Genomic DNA, 19,993 nt, shown 5'->3' with positions numbered 1-19,993 from the left:
GATGCCGGGCCACAGGTAAACAAACTACTGCAGATCCGGTAACCTAGCAGATCACTCCGCCGCTGCGTATCTTACAACCAGGAAGCTGATGCTGCTCAAATATAAGTTATTTTAAATGCAAAATGGTTATATTAAAAAAATTATTCAGTCAACACAGACATTTATATGGGTAGTCTGGTGTTATAAGTGATTTGCCTCAGGTGCACTGTGCTTGGGTGAGACTGTTTTTAATGCAGGCTACTAGTTACCATAGACATGCACTAGCCTAGCACTAGCCTAGCACCACTAAACTCCTAAAATATAACGACTGCATGAATTAAAAAATAAATATATATCTCCAGCAATCAACAACACTCTGGATAACTCGGAAATGAGGCCCTATGCCAAAAATCTTGACATATCCCTTTAAGTCTTCATTCCTAATACACATAGTGGCTCTGTCAAAAACTATGTACATGAATAATGATGAATTTCTACTGTTTGCTGACAACTTTAAAAACATACCATGAGATGACGTATAAACACGGACAAAGGAGAGTAAACAAGTCCATGTATTCCCATTGTAAGGGTATTTTTGGCAGAATAATAGAGGTCAAGATAATGTTTTTAACAGCATTACTTTGTCCCTGTAACATAGCATGTACTTATACACCACACTAAATGCACATCAAATGATTTGTCTCCTCTTTTAGTATCTGACAATTGCTTCTCGTGTTGTTGACAATCACTGATCTGTTCTTTGGAGGGCGTCAGTCCCAGCCACTCTCACCAATCCACATCTTCTACCCATCACCTGCCTCTGTGCTGTTCCTGCTACCAACCTTGACAAACAACTCAGCTCCAATACAGTCTGATTGAAGAGGGAATACATCCATCATGCCCGGACTTTCTCTCTCTCAAAGGTCAAAAGCCCAAAGAACATTAAAGCCTGTCCATCGCTGTATGTACTTTTCACACCGCTGTCCGCCTCCGTGTGTGCGTGTGCGAGGTTAAGAGCTCCTCCAAATCTTGTCTGAAGGCCCAAAACAACACCTCTCTTGCCTCGCCAATCAAGCGCCGTCTTCTGCGGCGCACACTGTGAGAACAAACAGCAGCAGTGACAGCAGCGGGCCGCGTCAAATCGCCTCCAGCTCTCGCTACTCGCCTCCTCAGTTCTCTGTCAAGGTTGTCCCATCTCCCGCTTGCTTTTCCGCGGGATGCTAAATGATTCCTTTATTGGTCCGGTCAAATTTTCGCACCCTCATTCGAGATTCCGGGCTTCGTTTCCTGTGTTCCTGCTGCCCCGTCTGTTTCCCCTCGGTTCAACCCGCCGCTGAGCCTAATTGGAATTACAGCACACGTACAATGGCTAATACATAATTCATCCCCAAGCTTTCTCTTGTCATTTAAACCGCGGCGCGTCTTCAACAACACGCAACTACTGTATGCGCTCGCATTCCGCAGCCTTCCAGCCCAACTATGAACAGTTCTTGGTAACACAGGGATATGATTGGAAGTGACAGAAAAGAACGCTGTGAAGACATATAAATAAAAAATGAAGCAAGAAAGGAGACACATACAGACACATTTAGATGCTGTGAGTGCAGGATCAACACTGTAGAACAAACGTGACAGGTCCAATATGTAGGAGGAGCACTAACAAAAACAATATTCAATCAGATCTCAACAAGACCTTGGTGTACAAAAAAAAGAGATGGGAACTCAGAAATTAGATGTGGAAAAAAGGAAAGAATAACTAGTACAATTTAAGAAAACTTGGCTTTTTCCAAACTTCTGCACAAACAAAAATGATACACTGCCCGACCCAAAAAAAATCCCCTCCTGGATTTAACTAACTGTTATGATCCGAGGTTGCTCCAGTTGTTCAGGTCTACAGAAGGTTCAGCAACACTGACCACCTGAACATCCTGAATGACCAGGCTATTCCATCTTATTATTGTTCCCTTATGGCGCTGGCTTATTCCAAGATGGCAATACAAGGATTCATCGGACTCACGTTGTTGGATTGGACACCACAAAGTCCAGATCTTAACCCCGTTGAGAATCTTTTAAATGTGCTGGAGAAGGCGCATTGAACAAATGTGTCAAATGTGTCGGTTTGCTTTAAAGGGATAATAAAGAGTTAAAAAATGTTAAAATGTTTATTTGTTTTTACTTTATTGTCCCCGTAGGGAAATTTGTCCTCTGCATTTAATCCATCCTTCGATGCCGCTGGGGCGACCCGTAAGGAGCAGTGGTCGACGGCAGTGCCGCGCCTGGGGACTCATCTCCATGATGTGGAGCCAGGCTGATGGTCAGAATCACCTGGCTGGAGGATTCACCTATTGCACATGTTTTTAGTGGTAGGGGAAACCGGGGTACCCGGAGGAAACCTACGCAGACACGGGGAGAACATGCAAACTCCACACAGAAAGGCCCTGTCCTGGTGGGAATCGAACCCGGGACCTTCTAGCTGTGAAGCGGAGGCGCTAACCGCTGCGCTACCGTGCCGTATTATGTATTTTCCTCCCCCTACATGTTCCAGCAATGTCCTGATGTGTAGAATGAGCCCAGACCTGTTCACCACAATTTCCTCTGAAATCCTGCACTGTCCCTCAAAAAGTTGTTACTTCGGGTCCGAAGTGCCGTCATGGATGAGCTTAATATAGAAGTTGCAGTTACATGTATGACCTGAGGTGGCAGTAGTGAGTATAAAATGGCCAACTTGCATCTAGCCCCTTTAAGATCACAGTTTTTGGCCTACAGATGTACTCATTGTTATTTTATATGTAATGTTGACCAATTCCTTTAACATTGGGGGCTGAGGCTCAGATTGAGAAAGGGTACAGAGATGTCCTGGACTTTGGGAATGGCTGCCTTACCTTACTTCGGTATTTCCACACTCTATTTACAGTACAGTGCTGTGAAAGCCAATCTGAGGCGACTAAACGTTTCAGGCCATATGTCTAATAAGTCCTTAGCAACCATTTTATTTATAAACATAGAAACTTCATTCCTGTATTTTTAGAAAAGACACAGCATTTACTTACTTTGTCTTATCCTGCTGGCTAATCTGTATTGAATTTCCCCATGATGCCGAACAACGGGCTGCTGCTAGACGACGAGCCACATCAATAAAAAAGATCATAAACGCATTACATTCATGGGCTGAACGAATTGGTCTCCGAAATCAAATCTAATCTTATTGTGCCATTTGGTGAGTCACAATTTCTATTTCTGTCAATGGAGATGGATGCTTTCACCCAGGTCTCAAAAAAGCCAGGTTTTGACAGCGCTGGTAGGGATCCATCAAATCAATTCGATATGTAAATCCCACATTCCCCACATTAAAAGCACAAGATTAAGCATGCATTTCCATCATGTGGATTTGATAGAATTGGGTTATGTGATCACTCATATTTGGCTGACGGCTTTGACAGAAGATGGAAATAGGAAAGAGGCTGTACTTTCTTGAAAGTGAAAAGTGGCTCTAACTCCATAAAAGTACATTTCGACTCGCTGTCATTGGCCCATGTCCGTTAAGTGTAATTACAGATCAGTTCCAATGTAGTGACAATGATTTCTATACTACTTGACAGATCTACTTGCTTTAATTGCTTTTCTATTGTCATCGGCATTAATCGCTGTCACAGGAATTAACATGGTAACTATAGTGGGCACTTGGTTTCAAAGCTAACAATTTCTGCAAAGAGAGATTTTTTTTCTTTAATTCCCCTAAAAGTGCTTGTTTGTGTCCATGATATACATTTGACAGAATACACGGGACAGCTGGTTTGCTTTTGCCAAATGATAAGACTTTCTGAACAAGTAAAAAATAATAAAGAAAAGGGAGGGAAACTACTGGTTGGAGACCGTAAGAGTAGAATGGATACTTTCTTGGAGACTATAAATCAAAGACAACCAAGCAACTCAAAACTGTTTCTCAACATAACTACAATCAACTACACTGCGAAAACTAGATTAGTATAAAAGTCTCAATTTTAGCATAATAATCAGAATTTGAGATGTTTTGACAAGGAAAGATATAGTTACTTGCTTTGAGATGTTTCTGACTCGTTTCAATACATTTTGTCCTTGTTTCAAGCAATTTTCTTTGCCAATGGGGTAAGAACATTGGACTTATCTCATTGGCAGTTTTACTTTCTTATTTCAAGTGAGATCTACCTCAGAACTAGTCGTAAACGTCCTCAAAAGAGCAAAGTAAACTTGGTCAGATCAGGAAAAAAAAGTCTAAATGAGTGAAAACTGCTCAAAACAAGTAACATTTTCTCAGTTCAAGACATTTAGGCCAATGCTTGATATTTACTTTTTGCAGTGTACAGTGGTATGCAAAAGTTTGGGCACCCCTGTAAAATGTTCATGATTTTATAAATCATTGGTTGTCTGGATAAGACATTTCAGTTAAATATATCATATAGGAGACAAACACAGTGATATTTGAGTTTATATGATTTTTGGAAAGTGTGCAAGAATTAAACTAAATTAGGCATGTGCATAAATTTAGGCACCGTCATTTTATTGATTTCAATACCTTTAGGACCAATTATTAGAACTCAAAATTGGTTTGGTAACCTCAGTGACCCTTGACCTCCATACACGGTTGAATCCAATCATGAGAAAGGTTATTTAAGGAGGCCAATTGTAAGTGTTTCTCCTCTTTGCATCTTCTCTCAAGAGTGGCAACATGGAAGCCTCAAAACAACTCTCAGATGAGCTGAAAACAACGATTGCTCAACATCACGGTTTATGAACATTTACAGGGGTGCCCAAACTTTTGCATACCACTGTATATGCATGCCAAGATGGTTATACTTTCAAAGGACTGAGAATCATCTTTATGAAAATCATCTTTATGCCCCAATCGCTTCTTGTTATTATTTCTTTCTTTGCAACTTTTCTAACTCCTTCACCCGGACAACTATAAACAAGTGCAGAAAGTACGTGGGATGCACAAGCTAACACTACATAATGCTTTGTGTTTTTCAAGTGTCTTCAAAACCGCTGTATTTGAAGCACTTGAAAGCGCAATAACAGCGTAACAAGAACGAGCTCTCGGTCTCACACACACACACAACACTGCACCGTCCACAGCTCCAGCTCTGCAGCGCTATCACCCGCATTAGCTCAGGGACGATCTTTCTGCGCCTGTCCCGATGTTATCTACAGGATGAGTGCTGTTCTCCGCTGCTCTGAACATGGCCTTGTACATTCTCTGCTGCGAGACTCCCAACATTTATTCTGAGCGCCTGTGACACACCACCTGTCTCATCCCGCTCCCATAACCCCGCGCTAACTCCCCATGATTTGTCTTCGTCGGTGCCGTATCGCGTTCCTTCCCGAACTTTAAATCCCCCTGTAAGACGAGTGCCTTCTTTTCTCTTTAAGTCTACATTACCATACATTTGCGGTGTAATTTCCCCTCTCATCTCGTCCACGCCTGATTCCATTTTCTCTGAGCACATCTATTTTCTCTAAAGGATGTTTTTTTCTCGAGCAGATCGGCTCGGATCAAGTCAGCGAAGGTGAGATTTCATTACCAAAGGGGGTCCAAGTGTTCCCGTAAGAAAGTAAGCATGGATTGGATGGATATTTGAGTTAAAAAAAGAAATATGCGAAATAAAGTACAATACAGTAAATGCAGCTGCAATGAATGGAGAGACTTACAAAAGGAAGGGCAACCGGTTTATAGATATATATATAGGTATAGTGCTTTTCAGAAGACACAAAGAAGGTTTAAAAGACAATTATTCATTCATTCCCAACACAGGGTGGGGGTAAACTTTAGCACAGTAATTACAGCTGCCCCGGCACTGATTGATAGAGATACATATTTGCGCAAAAGGAGACTCCGGCTCACACAAGGTGGGTCATGTGCACAAGGACACAACGACAGCATGGAGGAGGAGCTCAACACTACGTTTAAAGCTTTATTCTACACTATGTCTGCACACATGAGACTTGATCTTTCTGTAGTAAAACTTGAAACAATATATGTTTCACTTAAGTTCTTACAAGAAGCAGTGATAGAAATTGCCAGAAGAGCGTGCAATCCCACTCGTACTCGTATTAGCAATAACAGCAACTGGCAAACATGTTAACCTGCATAGAAGAGACTGATACCCGGGACTACAGACACATGCGCGAAGGAAACAAAACAGCAGTCCGGGTATTTTCAATGAGGTAACAATATGAAAAAGTTAAAAGCTTGATCAACTTTTTGGAGCTTTTAACCATGTTGTACTGCTATTTCCCGATCAAAAACACCCCCAGAGTGGTTTTTGGCTTCATTCATGCATGTGGAGTAGTCCTAATGAATCATGCAAGATAGTCAAACCACCCCCATCCAGGAAGTGCCCGTCACGTCTGTAATCTAATGCAGAATGAAAGCATGTTTTTTTCATTATTTCTGCCTGGTGTTTCCTTGCCGCCCCTGCAAGGTAAACATGCACGCCCCGAGTGTCTAAACAAAGTCATTTTTGCGCCGAAGTTGTGAAGATGGGGGCTCCTTTCTAACCGACTCTGTAAAGGGACACCACATGTTCTATTTTCTTCTTACCCAACGATAATGTCTCGGCAAAAATGTGTGTTTGGCTACGATAGGACAGGACTTTATTCAACCTTCATAAAGAAGAGTCCAATCGCTATAAATTGTTGGAATTTCTCTCTGGGATCCTGCGAATAACCAGCCAGGATATGTTTGTCTGTGACCATCACTTCACCGATGGCTTGGCGAACCATGGCCAATCAAAAAATCAAAGTGGATTGTTCGAGAGATTATAACCGGTGCAATTCCCATAACAAATACACCCGATGGAGAGGCCAGAGCAGTAAGTAAATCAAAACGCATGCTAAATGGTAATGATAATGTGTGTTTCACTTTTTGCTGTGATATTTATATTTCTGCTACTGTTAATGTTGCATGGGCGCCGGGCGGCATCAATGGAGGCGGAATCTAAGCATCTTGTCTTCCGGGTTGGAAAAATGCTCCCAGGAAATACTTATATTCCTCACATAAATGAGTACTCCATAGTGGTAGAGGTACAATATATCATAGAAATGCCTGTAGTTTACTTTCGAATGGCTAAAATAGCATGCTATAGGCCCTTTAAAAGACCTGAGAAACTTCCGCACCAGTATTTATTTATTTAATATTTCTTTATCAATGCATCAAAGTCCTGAAGCGTGAGCGGCTAAAACAAAACCGCTAATTGTCCCGTCTTAAGTAGCGGGATCTCATTTCTTTAGCTGAGATAAAAGAGCCACATTGCTTAGGTGTGCTGATCCAAAGAGCTTTGCCGTTAACCGGGGCTCTGTTTCTTAACGCCGTGGCTTTCTTTTATCTGATCCCAAAACAGAACCGGGATCTGCCGGGTCGGAGAAGCCCGCTTTGTGCCACCGTCTTATCTGATGCTGGAAGTGACGGAGGGCGGCCCACACACTTGAGTCAGATTATTCACTTATCTGATGGAGACTCAACAAAACTAAAGGACAGTTACCCCGTAAATCAAAAGTTAGGGGACATCAGTGTTTTATTCACAACTTCGACGATAATATCTCTATAAGTCTGTCAAGAGTTCAAAAGTTTGGACCAATAAAAATTAGAATATCCATACTTTTTCCTTATCTATTGACATTAATATGCACCTTTAAGCAGTTTGTCGCTGGGCACTTAAGATCAGATAGCACTACTTCACTCTATATGCAAATAAACTGACTTATCTGACCCATCAGAGACAATCTGCAGCCCATCCATTTCAATTTATAACAAGTGAGGTGTAAAGGAGAAATTTAATTACGCGAGCGGCAACAATAGTCAAAGTTTTAGTTTAATTCAATTGTTGTAGGTGGATTTTCAAATGAGTGGGCAGATATAGGTAGGCAAGGTCAAGCTTTAAGTTTCCTTTAAGGTTCATAGAGTTGTTAACTTGACCTCAGCGGTAAAACTTAAAAAAAAGAACACAAGAGTAGACCACCCACAGAAAAAACAATTGTTACAATTTGAACAAAAAATAGGGAGATAAAGTGTGTTGTGGCTCCTTTAAATAAGAGAATCTTAAATTATGTTTGCTTTGCTTTTACTTCCCTTCCCGATGCCAGACAGCACCCACTATATTTATTCATCTGCATTGTCTAGGCTTTTGTTTTGGTTTGTGCATGCGGACGAGAAGCGAGAAGGTCAGGGGTGTATACAAAAGCTTTTCTTGGATTTTTGTGGACATTTCGCATGTGCCTTCAAAATATTAAGCATTTGTAAAACCTTTGCAAATATTCTATTAAACATTCAAAGAACATTTATAAAGCATTCCTCGAGCAATCATTTTTACATTTTGAAGTTGATCTCTAGTAAATTACACAAGAGCATCATTTCTTCTCTTTTTCTTTGTTGACGTCAGTGCTATAGTGCAGCATGTGGGACTTACTGCAGTCATGCTGTTGACCTGATCCAGGGTCAGCTTGAGCAGCTCCTCGTCCCCGCTCTCTGCCATCAGCTTCAGGGCCGCCTGCTGAAGGCTGGGCTGCTGCTCGAGCAGGAGTGATGTTATGCTCCTGACACACTAAAGGAAGGACAATACAGTAGGAAGATTCAGGTCAAGATATGTGGCCAGAGAGATAGTGACAGAAACAGCATTACATTAAAATGAAGGTTTAAAAAAAAAAAAAAAAGAAGAGAAATGTAAGGGGGAGCAAAAGAAGAAAGGTGGAAAGAAGTAAAGGTTAATCGATGTGCATATAGACCGTGCATACACACAGCCACATAGTAGTTCTCAAAGGTCTACAACAGCAGCAAACACACAGAGGCAGCCTGTAATATATGGATATCACAATGCAATCTGACTCCCCCCATGCTCCGCCGGTTTCATTCCAGCAGATTCAAATTAAAGCTGTTCAGAGCAGAGTAAAAGGCCTTCCTTTGCTTCCTCTCACCGCCCCCCGCCGCTCCTCTTCCTCCTCTGCCCCGCTAATATTAGACAGCCAAACCGGCGCTAGCCCATTCACGCTGAATAGCATTAGTGCTAAACTAATATCACAGTCAGCTGCTGCTAGACATACAGAATGTCATTAGGCGAACCAGTGCTCAGCGGGGCATGGCATAGTGTTAGGGGCAAGTTTCAAAGGAGTGGATGCAGCGTTGATAGTGTGTTGAGCTCGCACGTTGCCGCGGGTAACATGCTTAATAGTCTTCCTGTATATTAAAATGCTGAGCTCCACACAACGGCCTGTGGTATCCATTTTTCACGGCAAACATGACAACAGAGGCGTAGCAAGTAGAGGGTTTGTACCTTACAGTTTCATGAATATAGAGAGTGAATTACCTGGGCTGGGAGCTTGTGCTTGGTGCTGTACAGAGACCGGACCATGGTGACAACCTGCTGACCCAGCTCTGACCCCTCGGAGCGGGTCAGCAGGGCCGAGGTCAGCACCACCCATGGGTTACGCTCCGTCGCCGCTCTGGGAAATGAGAGGTGAGATGTGTGATCGAGAGGGTTTAGATTTCATCAGCAGTTATCGAGCACAAATAGAAGATCCCTGAAACGACTTCATTGGTCAAATCTGTTCGGACCTCGTGTGGAATCAATACTCTACTGCAAACTGAAACTATGGGCATGATTACAGCTTTAGGACATGATGAAGCAAAGGAAGGTTGAGGGTCTGTACTCAAATACAGAACAAGAGCACACGTGCGGATGAGCTGACTGATCAGGCTGTATTTCCACAAGCCACAGCTAATATAATAACAGACTGACAGAGTTGCTGATGCGCCGTCACTTCCAATAAAGGCATGAAAAGCTGGAGATGTTTGTCCACAGGAGCCCCCGCAGTTAACAGCTCACACCTCCGGAGTTAATTTCCTCCGCGCGTCTGTACACGGCTCGGAGCGGTGGCAAGTGTCAGTTTGTTTACACACTTCTGTCGGAGCTCCTGCAGACCTCTACGCAAGCTGATTAGCCTCTACCACGGCCGCGCAAATGTCAAAGGTAAAAAACACAATAAAAAAAAGAATCTTTCCATCTGTGGAGGTCACAATGGTCATTTAAGTCCATTGTTGACTTCAGGTGGAAGCAGAGCCTGATAGAGATTTTCCAGTGAATTCAATTAGGCCTATAACCAAGGTTAAAACATGCGCTCCACTAAGTACCCTTGTAGTTATTACTAGATCAGTCAAAAGAAGGAGGTAGTTCATTATCTGTTAATTATATCGGAGCTGAATGATGGATCCTATGGAAGAGATTGTTTTATTAATTATCCCCCATTATTATTCGCGTCGCGTCGCTGTATTGCCCATCTATCTCGCATCCCTTTTTCTCCTGAGGCAGTTTCAGGGCTGGTCCAAAGCTTGTGCCTGATTGCAAACCAGATGACTGTCTTTTAATCAGAGCCAAGCCAAATAGGAATTCTCCAAAACAAGGCTTGCCTTTCAGTGTATCTGAGGAACCCCACTGCTAGCAACAATTCAAAACATTTTATTTAAAGCAATACTAAGCAACTTGTTTACCTTAAAGGGGCTGGATGCAAGTTGTCCATTTTATACTCACTACTGCCACCTCAGGCCATATGTGTAACTGCACCTTCTATATTAAGCTCGTGCATGACGGCACTTTGGACCCGAAGTAACACCTTTTTGAGTGACAGTGCAGGATTTTAGAGGCAGTTGTGGTGAACAGGTCTGAGCTCATTCTACACATTAGGACACGGCTGGAACATGTAGGGGGAGGAAAATAATTCTAACATTTTTAAACTCCCTATAGTCCCTTTAATAAATCCTTTTCGTAGTCCCTCTGGTGGTAATAGTGGTAATACAAGTGTTAATGGAATGATTGGGGGGTGCTTCATCTCTGGCCAGAAAACCAGACTTTTAACTTTCCCTGCTCCGACCCGGAGACGCAATGCACAATAACGGAATCACGAAGAAGAAGCTAACATGCGGGCTAGCGCCACTTAAACAGTATTTATGGCCAAGTTTGAGTGGAAAAAAAAGATCTCCATTGTGTAACTGGATGCACAATATCCCTCTCTCCCTTTGTCCTTTCTGTCAGTGCAGTATTTACTCTCACGGACAATTAATGAGTAAAAAAAATCGCAACCTGCTACGACACCTGCAGTGGCGCTCATGGCCTCTAGGGGCATGAGTTACTTACTACAGCTTTAATACGAGCGATTGCTGTTATTGTTTACGTACGCAATTTTCGGCGGATGTTTTGGTGAATGGTCGGCAACAGCTGATACATCCAGGTCTCTAACTCGGTTTTATAAAATGAGAGATCTGTTACTGCGCAAGAGAAGCAATGTCTCATGGACATTGTTTTTGCCGATCATAGGATTTTAATAACATTTTTATCAAATATGAAAACGTAAAATGCCGACTATGGCCAACGGATGTGACGACATCACGATCGCTCGTATTAGATGACAATAACTTCAATGATTGGGGGCCATCACAAAAAGGACTGATTTCTGATTCTGGTACGGCTTTTCCTAATATGGTTTAAGAGATGTTTGAAACTAAACCTCAGCCTAAACAACCAATGAATGCTTTCCACTCAAGGCAAGGTACAGTTTTCGTCCACTAGAAACGCTCATTCCTGTTTCCTAACGCTGCCTACGTATAATACAACAGAAACAATTACCATAGAAACAATTAGAAGCGAAAATAATTAAAAATAGGACGCGTGTCTGTGTCGTAATCCGTCTAAGCGGCAGTGAACCAAATCTGACAGCGATGAAACGGGAGGTGAAGTGAGGAGACGCCATCTGAGGTGACTGCGCTTTTGTGGAGCCCACACGTAAGTATAATAAGCAGATGGCAACATGCTGATAAAGCCTGCCTGAGAGGAATGCAATGTTTAGAGCTGAGATTAGCCCGCTTAAGAGCGTCTCAAAGAGGCTCTTGGTTAGATCATATGAGTGCGGGGTGCACCCGTGATTGAAGTGTGCGGGTGAGCAGGCCAACGTGAAGGATTTAGAGAAGAGGTGAAGACAGAAGGGAGAGGACAGGACCCCGCCAGAGTAAGGATCGCAAACCACTTCACCTGGTGTACACAAGCAGTGCAGCTGAGTGCTTTACGAATAACGGCTTTAATTTACAGAATAAATGCAGAGTCCGGGATTCTCAGATGAAATGCAACTTCCAACTTTTCTCCATTCTGATGATTCCAAAAGCTGTAAATGTGGTTAGCTAGGTAAACATGCAAATATGTATTTATATCAATGCAGCAATCCATCACAAAAGTGTATTTCTCAGATTGCCCATGAGGTTACATTTTTATGGCGCCAACTGTCATAAATGATGTGCCACCCGTTTATTCTATACAACGGTGACTTCAATATTGCCCAAAGCAGCTCCCACGACTTTGAAATGCAGACTTTTTCATTTATCATTCCATCAGAGTGCCCTGTGCCTCTCGACGGGCCGGCCGCTGCTGCTCCTCTCTGTGTTGTGCGCCTCTATATGAGTGACTGTGTGGGGGCCAAATGTGTCCCGGGGTGCACCGCCAGGCCGCCGCAGCCAGCCCCACGCCGTGCTCTGAATCATGACGGGGGCTTATGCCGCCCAACCAAAAGGATAAGCTTTTCATACGCGACGCTCAGTACTGCCTCCCGGAAAGAGCCTCTTGTGGTCTTAGACAAATCTGCTCCTGACAGACAGTAGCCGCCAATGATTAAATGCTGAGTCAGCGTCTGCTTATGTTGATAAAGTGCAACACAAAGGCTCCCGTCACAGGGACATTTGAAGGTTATCCGAAATTTAAACGTCCTGAGTGATGATGACAAGACGAACAATTAAAATAAAACGCAGAACATGGATCAGAACTCAATTTGGATTTCACTCTGCAGATCTCCATGTTTAAGGTAACCTGTACAAACATTCAAAGAACTGAATGGAGACAGTCAAAAGGCGACGCTTGTCTGAGGTCCCGGTGAAGGCGCGATGACTCCACAGCTGTGCTCACAGTCAGGGGCACAGTGGCAGGATCCGACAGTGAACTTGAAGCAGCTGTGGAGCTCATCTCTCCTGCTGCGCCGTTCAAAAGTGCACTGACAAAAGCGTTGACAACTGTACTGGTTTGGCATACATGGCTGTTTTGATGTCGAAGAGGACTGACTTTTTTCACTTCACCGAGTTATCGTTGAATGTATAATTTTGTGATAACTAACGCTAGCTATATTGATACAAAAATAATTCCGTCTTGCCGTGGAGCCAGCATCGTCAAAATCTTTGAGTGAGGATTAGACTCAACTTTGGCCAAAAAAAGAACAGAACTACTAACCAGAGGTGGTCAGTAACAAAGTCAATTTACTTAAAGCAGAACTAAGTAACTCATGCCCCTAGAGGCGTAGCATGCTGGTTTTTTTTTTTACTCATTAATTGTCCTTGAGAGTAAATACTAACGCTGATAGAAAAGACAGGGAAAGAGGGTCATTGTGTACATCTAATTACACAATGGAAATACATTTTTCACTCAAACTTGGCTGTAAATACTGCTTAAGTGACCGCAGTTAGCTTTGCCCGTTAGCCTGCTAGCTTCTTCTTCGTGATTCTATTAGTGTGTATTGGGGCCTCCGACCCGGCAGCAGCAAATTTGCAATTGTGGTTTTCTGGCCAGAGACGCCACGGGGGAAATGAAAGACCCCTCAATCATCCCATTAACACTTGTATTGAGGGACTACGGAAATGATTTATTAAGGTAAACACGTTACGTCTTGTATAAGTACTGTATCTAAGTAGAGTTGTTGAGGATCTGCACTTAATTCGAATAGTGCTTTTGTTGAGAACTCATTACTTTTACTCCAATTTATGAACCAAAATAAAAAGCACATTTTGGCCCTGTGTTTTGTTCATTTCAAAAACCTCATTATGCAATATTCACATTCTATCCACAGTAGGTGGCACTGTCCCGGTGCACTGTCAAATGCCACCGTCTCACGAAAAGAAAGAAGATTTCGGGCATAATTTTCATGTTTTAGAAGCCACAAAGTTATTTTTCATACTGCTAGTTCAAACTGATTTATACTTTCCACTTAGAAGTTTGAATACTTTCTTCCACGGTCAATACTTAGGTACCTTCACTTCACACTCAAAATGTGAGGATTAGAAACAAGTGGAAAAGCAGATATAACCTTACAGATTTAGCATAATATAAAAACGACTCAGACCTACAGTATCATTAGTCAAATCAAAAGACGGCACATGCTTCGAGCTGAGTCACAGTGTGTAGAAATGTGAGCCTCTCCTCCTCGAGACAAACACTTTAAAATGCTGATGTGAGCTGCCTGGGCGCCGCGTGCTTTGATTGAGCTGGAAGGATTAACTCCTGATAGCGTAGCGCCTTGCAGTTCCCCGGAGTGACGCTCACTTTTAATGGAGAACAATGGAGCAGCGAAGGAGCAATCACACCATTAGGCACTTATCGATAATCCTGCCAGCTCCGACTTGCTCCAGCTGCTGCAGGAAGCCCCCCAGCCTCCTGCCTGTAGCGAAGACGCCTTTCTACAACTTTTCAAAGGCTTTGTGCAACATGTGCCCTGCCGTGATTAGATAGTTCAAGCCTAACCTTTTGCAAGACGAAAGCACAAAGCCCCAAAGTTGTCATTAAAATGTAAATGTATCCCCTTTGTTAACGAAGCCACCGCTGTGAACGGAAGATAGTTATGATTTTACCCCAGAGTCCTTCTTCTAGAGACAGCTGTTAATGAAGAGTAAACACAGCACGAGGAACAAATAGAGGCTCCTTCTGCCGCACAACAAAGGGACAATGGTGGGAAGAGCGAAAACTAAATGGTCTTACACTTCGTCTTTGATCATCGGTGGCCAGGCTTGCAGGAGAAGCATGATGAGCTGGAACTCTTCCCACTTTTGGGCCGACTCGAGCAACTCCAGGAAAAGGGCGTATCTTTTGTCTTCGTTCTCCACGTCTTCAATCTGGAACTGTGAAGAAATGCAAACATTGTAACGCTAATCACATAAGTATATTAAGATGCTCCAGTTCACTAGGTCTACAGCAGTGGAAGGAATTGTATCTAAGTAGATTCAACAATAGCATTTGATGAGACAGATGGCCAGGGGATTGATCCTGTGAACTCCTCGCTGAGAGTTTGGACTGCTAGTGCTAACATGCAGCCCGAAATCTGTGAAAATGCCAAAAGCACTGTCACTGTTGCTCAACTTCACACCACATTAACACATGACCCATGTTTTGGTTTGGGAGAGAACACAAAACTTTGACAGATTTAAAAAACTTGAAGGGCATAACATTGAACAACCAGCCAAACTAACGGATATACAGTATTTAACGAAACAAATATTGGTCTAATGGTCTGAAAACTCTTAGTATTTGACCTTGTAAGGACCCAGCGGCTGTATGAGTGGTCAGCATGGTGCATCACAGTGGTTTCTAGGACGATCCGGGATCAATTGTTTGGAAGGTTTTCATTGCTGACCAGACAACCTACAAAACAATTGATCCTGGAGCGTTGTAGAGATCATCGTGATCGAAAGTAAAGGCGTCATGCTGACCACTCACACAGCCACTAGGCCACCACATGGTCAAACACGCACAAATATCAACTCTTTTATTTTTTATAAGGCATGCACCTTTAGTACTGTAGTAAACTGTGTGGGTAATTGTGCTCAAAATGTGTCTTCTTTTTTTAGCCTTATTTTCAAGCATCTGATATTTTCTTTAAAGGCATACTGCGTAACATTTTCGATTATACTGTTGCCAAAATATGCTCCTAATAACCAGCTAGACACAGAAAATGCTATCTTTGTTTTCGTTATCAAAGGATTAATCTGTATAAGGACCAAACCTATTTGGATCTCATAAGTGGCTTTAGTCAATATCTCCATGGAGACGAGCTGGAGACGTCTCCGCTTCCTGTAAAGTTACACATCGGGCGCGGCTTTAATTTAAAATCATAGCATTGTTGCGCTCGCCTCAGTGACGCGGGTACAGGTCTTGGCTCTGACGGTTTGCTGAGTGTCTCTCCCCACTCTTCACGCCTTTCACCCTGTGCTGTCCAATCTAAATCAAGCCTACGGGCCAAAAATCTTTCAAAACAAACACAACAAAACAAAATCAGCCAATTCTTAGCCTTAGATGCCCACAACATTACAGATGTGCTTTTAATCTAGTGAAGATATTGATGAATCAACAAATCCAATATCCTCTATTGTGAATGCAGATCACATTGAGGAGGATGTCAGCGATCCGTTTTCACACTCCACAAGACTCTATGCTGAAGGCGTCATTGATCTCAAAGGCAGTGTGCTCTTGATTGTGACAGAGATACTCGACATCGACCATTTGCAGCGTGGTTTGTGGGCAAGATGTTCCTGGTCAACAAAACGTTTTCACTTTAAACCCAGGAACAAGATGTCGAATATGGCTGTGAGTGATAAAAAATGTTGGAAAGAAAATGTTCAGTACATAAGTTGCTACAAAAAAAACAAAAAAAAGGAGAGAGACAGCAGAGAAATGAAGAAGGCCTAATGTGGGGAAAAACGCGAGGAGTCGGAGGAGGCAAAGTAATTAATTTTCTCCTCAAAGGCTGGCTTCGAGTGTGATTTAACAGTTGAGAGAGCAGCTGATTTCTGAAGGGAAAGCTCTCTAACCTGCCAAAGTACAGCTGCAGCAGCGACAAGCTTCGGCAGGCGCACACACAACTAAACAAACTCGGCGGCAGTGGGGCGTTGCATTTCTCAAAATGTCTAATTTATTGGAGCAACGCCATATAACGAAGGTCCGATTAAATCATTTTTAGGGGATTAGAGAAAGAGAGATTACGTTTCAGTGACTGCTGGGAAAGTATCTGTGCACAAGAAAAACTTACTGATTATGAATTATGTACTGCAAAACCAACAAACAGAGCTCAAGATAATGTAGTCAAAACTATCAAGTATTGGGCATTCTGGGATTGATCGCAAATCCCTTAAAAATAAATCAATCCATACAGTAAAAGTGTTTTGCGACATTGCAGTTTATTGAGTTGTGCCACTTCTCTTTCTTTTGTGTTTTAATACAGTTTTGTCTAATGTAACTCCTTAGACTTAGCTTCCTGTTGTAAAAATAGAAACATGGTGGTTTGTGTCGACAATGTTCAATTTCAATAATATCTCATCACGATCTCGACAAACACCTACTTCCCCCTTTCCAGCACACTACGCAGGGGATTTACCTCACAGGTTTTTGCTCTTTTTCACACTCCTCTGTCGCATCACCACCTCAGAAGCAGAAGAATCACTCCCCCCTGGCCCCTGGTGACCACTATAGCAACATCGCATCTCCGTCTGTGTCTGCCAAACGCACTTGTGTGTCTTATGGCCCATCAAAATCTATTATCTGTCTATGCACAACCTTATCAGCAGTTTCTTCAGCGGCGCAGCCAAGTTTGTCTTTCTTATCACCACAACAACAATAATAAAATCACCCCCAATATCACCATAGCAACTCGGCTTTACCTCATCACCAACTCATGTCCAAACTACAAACTAAAGTGAGTACACAGCAGGGGCGGACTGGGACTGAACAACAGCCCTCCACAAATATATATTTCAACCGCTAACCACCCGCCTTAACTGAGTGCATTATAGACTTTTTATTATTTTTTTATTGGTATCATCAGCAAAAAGAACTGGAAATGTGGTCAAAGAAACAGAGGCAAAATCATTATTATAAATAATAAATAATAATGGTCCCAAAATTGAACCTTGTGGTACACCATACTTCACGGAATTCCTTTTAGATTCATATTTTTTTTATACTGGGCTTTACCCAAATCTAAAAGCTTCTCAACTGGAGAGCAACAATGTAGCGCCTCATTTGAAAGCTAAGACCTGCAAAAGTGATGGTAACTTTTTGTCACGTCATTTTTGTCATATTTTTGTTGTTTTTTTCATTATTTTTTCTATCAATTTTTGTTGTGTTTTTATTTCGTTTTTGTAGTTTTTTTTTGTCCGTGTTTTTCCTCATGTTTTTGTTGCCTTTTCATCACATTTTTTGTCACTTTTTTGTTGCTTTTCCAGCACATTTTTGTTTTGTTTTCATCCACTATTTCTCGCTATTTTGATGCCATTCTTTTCAGCTTTTAGATTTGGCTAAAGCTCAGTTGAGGCGGGACTGGTGACCCTTGAGCCAGTGGCCCTGTGCTCTTCCAGAATGGACATATGGCCAGTCCGCCCCTGGTACACAGTGTAGAATTTCTTACACTTCTGCCTAAATTGGTCGTAAAATGTGGTCTGATCTTTACTAAAATCACAAGAATGATTAAACAGTGTCTGCTTAGTGTCTAATCCGCAACTACAGGAAAGCAGTTATTGCTACAAAAGAAGGGTCAGCCAGCTATTTACTACAGGGGTGTACACACTTACTCACACGCTGCTCTGAATGTCTCAGGTCTTTCCGAAAAATATCTTGATAAACTTGAGAATTAATATTTCTAATGATGATAGCACGTTGTCCAGGCCCTGAGGCAACAAAACAGCCCCACACTATGATTCTCCTGCACCAGACTTCACAGTGAGGGTTTTGATGTTGATGTGCTGTTCCATTTGTCCTCCACACATGACATTGTGCTTCCTCCCAAACTATTCAATTTTGGGTCCAACAGTCCAATTAATATTTTGCCAGTAGTGCTGTGGAGCATCCAAGAGCTCTGTGCAAACCAAAGATGAATAGTTTTAGGAACACACAACTTCATGTGTGTATTAAATAGCCGGCTAACCCTTCTTTTGTAGCAATAACTGCATTTTTTTTTGTCAAGGATCAGGATGAATCTTGGACCATTCCTCTTTACAAAACTGCTGCAGTTCAGCAAGATTCAAGCTTACTTATTCCTCCCTGTCCTGTGAATGTTTACATGTTATGGCCATTAAAAATATGATAAAATGTTAATATTTGGGTGGATTAGTTCAAGCAGACACTGTTTAATCATTCCTGCGATTGCAATAAAGATCAGACCTGGCATATTTGGCATATTTATTGAATAAATGACTTAAATCAATTGCGAATGATCTCCTTTCAATAGCTGTATACTGTTCCAATAACTGTGCAGCATAACCATATGTGCCAATCCTTGACAAAACAAAAATCCGTACCCATAGGCAAGGCAAAACACATGCACGCAATAACAATATTCCACATCTACAGGCATTGCTTACAACACTTTAGTGATCAATTTCAACATGTGTTCCTCTTTCCCTCTAGGTTACATCAAGTTCACTGTGAATAAATTATCAATCTGAAAAAAAAAAAAAATCGCATCCCGTCTCGTGAATGTGCGGCAATAAACATTTATCCGGCATTACGCGGCACTCAAATCGGCCCGAGTCCCTAATGACGACGAGCCGCGCTTCACGAGATTCGCCTTGATGAACCTATAATGTATGCGCGCTAAATATCGAGCCACTTCGCCGCTGCACGTTTCAGAAATGTTGCGCGATGATGGAAGGACGGCGCGATGAATGGGGCGAAGACAGAGCTCAGGGACTCTCCGCAGATGGGGGTCACGGGAGGAACAGAAATGGAATCTTAACTACTTGTAAAAAAAAATAAAAAAATAAATCCCGGCGCCACAATCTGAAGCGCTCAGATCCATCACTGAATGTAAACGGCAACCCAAAGCCGCTTCATCATTGTTATTGCCTTTACTGTTATGGAGGCTGAATACTGAACACTTAGCGGCTATATCCAGTTATTTCGGATGGTTTTGTATGGGATAAAAATGGAGCTGCGATCACGCGGAATGGGATTGCAGTGGGGAGAATGCAACACTTGAAGATATTGAAGATTGCTTAACAGAGACGCTTGGTTGGGTAACACACAATAGCTTTTATATTAGACGTCAGTGGGGACCCTCCAGCTTTGATTCAATTTGGATGGATTAAAAAGATCAGATTTAGATTTGATTGTTGATTTAAAGCAACACTGCGTAACATTTCACCCGGTAAACGGAATGAAATATAAATCTAAATATGGAGGATTTTGTTGATATAAAA

The 19,993-nt window shown here is 42.3% G+C and overlaps 1 protein-coding gene across 1 annotated transcript in view; it reads right to left on the bottom strand.

The window, feature by feature from the left end:
* The window catches only part of nbas (NBAS subunit of NRZ tethering complex), a 189,008-nt gene that overhangs the window by 9,498 nt on the left and 159,517 nt on the right, over nt 1–19,993 (bottom strand). Inside the window, exons 50-52 of the mRNA XM_079571869.1 lie at nt 14,787–14,926; nt 9,315–9,450; nt 8,421–8,555 (exon numbers count right to left, since the gene is read on the bottom strand). Of these exons, the coding sequence (XP_079427995.1) occupies nt 8,421–8,555; nt 9,315–9,450; nt 14,787–14,926 (411 nt within the window). The remainder of the gene's footprint in view (nt 1–8,420; nt 8,556–9,314; nt 9,451–14,786; nt 14,927–19,993) is intronic.

Source organism: Gobius niger (genome assembly GCF_951799975.1).
Source record: "Gobius niger genome assembly, chromosome: 15".
In the NCBI taxonomy this organism is placed as follows: domain Eukaryota; kingdom Metazoa; phylum Chordata; class Actinopteri; order Gobiiformes; family Gobiidae; genus Gobius; species Gobius niger.
Note: the sequence above shows the minus strand (reverse complement) of the source record. Positions and strands in the feature narration are given on the sequence as shown.